Source organism: Copadichromis virginalis, linkage group LG14 (assembly GCF_057382275.1).
Source record: "Copadichromis virginalis isolate Kocher_CV1m ecotype Utaka linkage group LG14, C_Virginalis_male_GT1.1, whole genome shotgun sequence".
Lineage (NCBI taxonomy): Eukaryota > Metazoa > Chordata > Actinopteri > Cichliformes > Cichlidae > Copadichromis > Copadichromis virginalis.
The window spans coordinates 25,263,904-25,268,809 of NC_140631.1; the positions used below are offsets into that span (position 1 = coordinate 25,263,904).

The window sequence follows — 4,906 nt, forward strand, 5'->3', positions numbered from 1 at the left end:
GCCCGCAGCCACATGTTCCCAAACATAAAGTAGTCCCATGTAGGAACGTAAGTTCGTTGGTGCAGTGCTCCTTTTGAACACAAGGGGGAGGCAGAGCAACATTATTGGAGCGGTTAACCTGAGCTCCGTACTTCGTCATCGGAGGCTTCACGGGAAAAACAAACAAACAACGAATTTAACTAGTTGTATCAGTCCTTTTGGTGCTGTCGGTGAGAACAGAGTTACTGGTTGTCAACATGTTGTGTTAGATAGGTTTTTGCAACTTGCACCGTACCGTGGTCTCTGAAAAAAACAGTTTAAATTTTTTTTATTATATTTTTTTCAGTCTTGCTAACTTTAATCATTAAAAATATCGGCCCTGTTGTGTAATATCTACACTTTAACGCCAGGTGTCGGTGGTGGACTATGCGTTCCCACATATAGTAAATTCTACTGTAAATGCTGGTCCATTCTTCCTTGGTCGTGACTAGACTGCCGATGAGTAGCTGACATTTCAGAGCTCCTCGTGAGATACATGATGTAGGCTACATCGTATAGTAGCCTGGAAACAAATTTGATTTAGCAGCGGTTGCTCTGAAGCTGCTCATACATCATTTCACTTTTAATATCTTTTGAAAATTTTAAAAGATGGGTCCTAGACTAAACGTTTAAGAGAGTGAAATCAAATTGTGGCACCGTCATCAAGTTGAAAAATTGCGCAATAAAAAAATACAGAGAAATTTGTGTTGGGCCTTCAAAATAAAAGCATTCCTCTGATTCAATGAGCCATTTTACTCTGCTGTGTAAGCGGTGTTTTAATTTGGACGTCACAGCCAGAAGTGGCGTATCAGATTCCGACTACCGTGGCGTCACTCTAGTGAGAAGGTTCCGTGCACTTCACGCTTTTACGTGTGTGAACCGACCGTGTGTGAAGTGCGCGCGCGTGTCTGCGTGTGTGTGTGAGAGAGAGTGTGTGTGTAAACACATCTCTGTAGGCTCATGTAGTGAGGGCTGGGAGCTGACTGCAGCAGAGACTTCCAGGCTGAAATTGCGCTCGGTGACCGCTCAGATGAGGAGATGGCAGCCGAATCGACCCGGAGATTCACCAAGAACCTGCTGAAACCGGGGAGCGCGGCGGAGATACGGCAGACGGCGTGCAACGCAGTCAGACACTGCGCAGTGACGGTGAGTACACCCTTGTGGATTGTAAGAAGAAAAATTATATATGTGTATAAAACCACCTGTCGGCCTTTACCTCTCCGTGACGACACCCCCAAACCCTTACATCGGAACCTGGACGCGATGAGGTCTCATCTGTAGCCCGGCAGCCTCGGTCAGACACGCCGCACCACTACACCGCAGCTGTAGCAGACCTGGCATTGACATTCATGTTGCATCTTTCTTTGCAGTGGGTGAGCACATGCAGCTCAGAGCAGTGCCGTTCAGCTTCTGTCTATCGATCCTGCAGTGGGGACAATTCAATGCGTTTAAACGGTTACATCTCGGATAGGTGAGGGATTTGCCGCAATTTATCTCCAGGGCTCATTGGGCGATAATCTGGCTATAAAGTCGCAGAGTCTGTAGTGCTCCCCTGGGGGGTGTTGGAGTTTATTTCCAGTGAGGCTGGGTAGGTGAATGAAATGCAAGAAATAGATCCTTGGTGGTCGCATAGTGGCATGGCACAGGCAGCGTTTTACATCTGCCCAGCGGTGCATAGACACAGAGGAAGATGGAGGAGCAGAAAAAAGAGGGATGGTGGGGGATAAGAAGACTAAACTGACTGTTGGTTTGATTTACGTCTAATTTATACTATCAGTTTTTCCTTTTTAACATCGTAAAATTGAAAAGATGATCCAGTGGGTGTGTCACGCCATAATAATGAAAGGCTGCGATTGACAGATAACAGCGGGAGGAGGGGTAATCCAGGGTGGTGGTGGTGGGGTGCGCACAGGCAAAACAGCAGAAATGGGTTTGTGTGTTTGCAAATGTCCCTTTGATCAATTTGGACAAATCCTCTACCTTCGGTACGCGCGTAAATGCGTGCCCGTTCTGTGGGGATTAGCATAAAGAAAGGTCACTCCACTCGAGTCCTTTTGCAGCTACTCCACATCCTCTTCAGTCTGGTGTTAGTGTGTCAGTGGGACACTGGCAGAGCACAGCATAGCAGGGTGAAAATTGATTGGAATAAAGAGGGAAAATGTAATATTTCACGGCCCATGACAGGATTAAAATGATGTGGCAGACTCACCATGAATGAAACCTTTTCTTTCTTTCTTTTCTTTTTTACTGAAAAATACATTTGCTTCTGTGTGATGTTGTTTTTCAGCAAAGAGACCTGCTTGGTGTCTGCTATCTCCCCACTATCACCCTCATATATATTATTAAAGACAAAAATCAGTTAGACTCAGCATTTTTCTACTCACAGATCTAGAAGAATATAGCAGCTTTTTAAAGATCCAGTGGTTACAGAGTGCACACAGCCTCTGTAGGCCTTTCTCACATTTTGTCTTGTTGAGACTCTTGAACAAAACGTTAATGTTATTAAGATTACCTCTGTTTTGCTTGCTATGTCATGTGAAAATGTCATAGGGAATGTCACAGGAAAAATGTCTAGTGAAAAGGTTAAGACATGGAGCATGTTGATGTTCAGGTTAATTTGTGTATGCATTAAAGCAAAACCTACTGACACCATGTTAAACAAAGACTATTTTAAATTTAATTGACTGTTTTTATGTATGCAAATGCTTTGGCTGCAGATTCGAGTTGTACAGCACGAATGCTTTATGGGTTTTAGTAGATTCAAGACATGCTGGATTGGGAAGACAATATGAATAAAATGTGCCTTCTAATGGTTACTTTGACTTGTGTTAATGTAGTATATATATTTCTAAAAAACCTAAGTAATTAGATTGCAGTAGTGCAACATTTTGATCTTAAAGTTATATTCCTGCAACACCGCTCACTAATACATCTAGACATATTAATGTGGATATCACCTGTAAATGGTGTAAGCCGCTGCTGTTCTCACATATGAGAAGTTTACCAGAACACCCAACTACAGTGTTCACAAAAAATTGTGTGAGTTGTTATTTACCTGAAGTGAGAAGCGAAATGGAAACTGTGAGTAATATTGTGATCATGAGCTAGTGGGAAAAAAATTACAGCTCTTTTTTTTTACTTTGTCACCTTCTTGTGCAACTGACTGATTTATCACAATTCTTTCCTGCGTTATGAAAAATAAATGTTCATGATGACCAAAAACATGTAAAATAACTTCAATAACTTCTATCTGTGTATAGAAACGGGGTTCAGAAATATGAAGAAAAGAAGAAGAAGAGCATGAATGTGCGTAATACAGATGTTTTAGATACAAATCTTTAGTTGGCGTGTAAATATTCATGGGCGTTATGTGGGTTTTTTTAATGCACGTCCCTCGATGGTGAAAGAAACCAGGTCAGCAGAATCAGACCCTCCGGCATAACATTTAATGAAGCGTAAACCTCTTCCTCGCTGCTCTTGCTGACCCGGTCTCGCTTTTCTTTTCTCGTTCAGCTAGTGTCACCCTCCCTGCCTAACCTGACCTCACATCACCCCCTTCACTGTTTCTTCCATATTTGACTTGCTTCCAGGGCTGTTTTCCTGTTTGTTTCTGATTGACCTACTGCTCTAGATCAGTTTTTGAAGTCTGTGTGCGTGCATTTTTAGGTGTGTCGCGTACGCGGTTACTGGTAAATCCCCTTGGTGAACGCTGCATTTTGTTCTGAAGAACTGCTCTGTGAAAGCAATCACTACTCTATGATTACTTCAGTGTTTCTCAGAGTGGTTTGCCCACCCATTTGTACATGCAGGGAAAATGGAAAGGTTGATAGATACAAGAAGGAAGAATGTAATAGTGGTTACAATTTGTTAAAAAAACAACAACCCCAGAAACCATGGGATCTTCGGTTACATATTTCCTGGGCTCTGTCTGCCAGTGAACTGCTGTACACCAAATAAAACATAAAGAAAAAATAGTATAGCCAATATATGTTTAATATATAAGATAATGAAGCTAATTTGTCCTGAAAACCTTTTAACAAAATATACATAAAAATCTACAGCTGCTGATTTTTGGTAGCTAAGTGAGAGTGTTTATGATGGCTCTAAGTAAAAAAGTGAGCAGCATGGTAGTGTAGACACAAGTGTCATTCTTGTTGTGACTCTGGCTGCTTGCTGGGATGAACCACATGTCATACCATGCCTCCAGGATGCCAGCTACACTAACCACACAGCCAGAGATCGGTGCCAACATGCCCACCCTGGCATCTCACTGCAGCTACAGTGTTTGCTCAGTAGGAAAAGGTTCCTTATCCTCAGTCACCTTTACTTTTTCGGACATACGTATGCTCACAAGATTAATGGTATCCGGTATTTGGTGTAATATCACCAGGTTCCTGTCCTTGCCTGCTCTTGGCACTCTTGATGGCCTTATGGTACCACTAGCTTCAGGCATGGTCACATATTGGCTATTTTTGGTGCTCAGTTTGAATCTCTGGGCAGCTCCTGAGAATTTTCAACGTTATTACTAACCAGCATCTGTTTGTGCAGTCATAGTCAAAGAATATCATAAGCTACCGAATGTGTACGATCATTACAAGGTTTCCAGATGTACTGAAGCTTTTTAAATGCAGAAGACTGTATAACCTTGCATTGCTGCATGCTACATGTTATTTTATGAATAAAGTAGACCACCATTTCCCTTCTATTGACTATTTCAAGCAATCTCTTAAAGACTGACCGTTTGTTCTATTTGATTGGGTTTGTCTTCTTCTTCTTCTTTTGGCCACTTCTTTAGGGTGTTGCACCACTGGATCATCTGCCTCCATCATACCCTTACGCCATCCAGCTCCATGTTCTATACCCTTTGCCCAATATATCCACTATCCCT

At 42.3% G+C, this 4,906-nt stretch overlaps 1 protein-coding gene across 1 annotated transcript in view; it reads left to right on the plus strand.

Moving 5' to 3' along the window:
- Positions 1–628: 628 nt before the first annotated feature.
- Positions 629–4,906, plus strand: part of dock10 (dedicator of cytokinesis 10) — a 65,829-nt gene continuing 61,551 nt past the window's right edge. Inside the window, exon 1 of the mRNA XM_085430106.1 lies at positions 629–1,164. Coding sequence (XP_085286232.1) covers positions 1,057–1,164 — 108 coding nt within the window. The 5' untranslated portion in view covers positions 629–1,056. The remainder of the gene's footprint in view (positions 1,165–4,906) is intronic.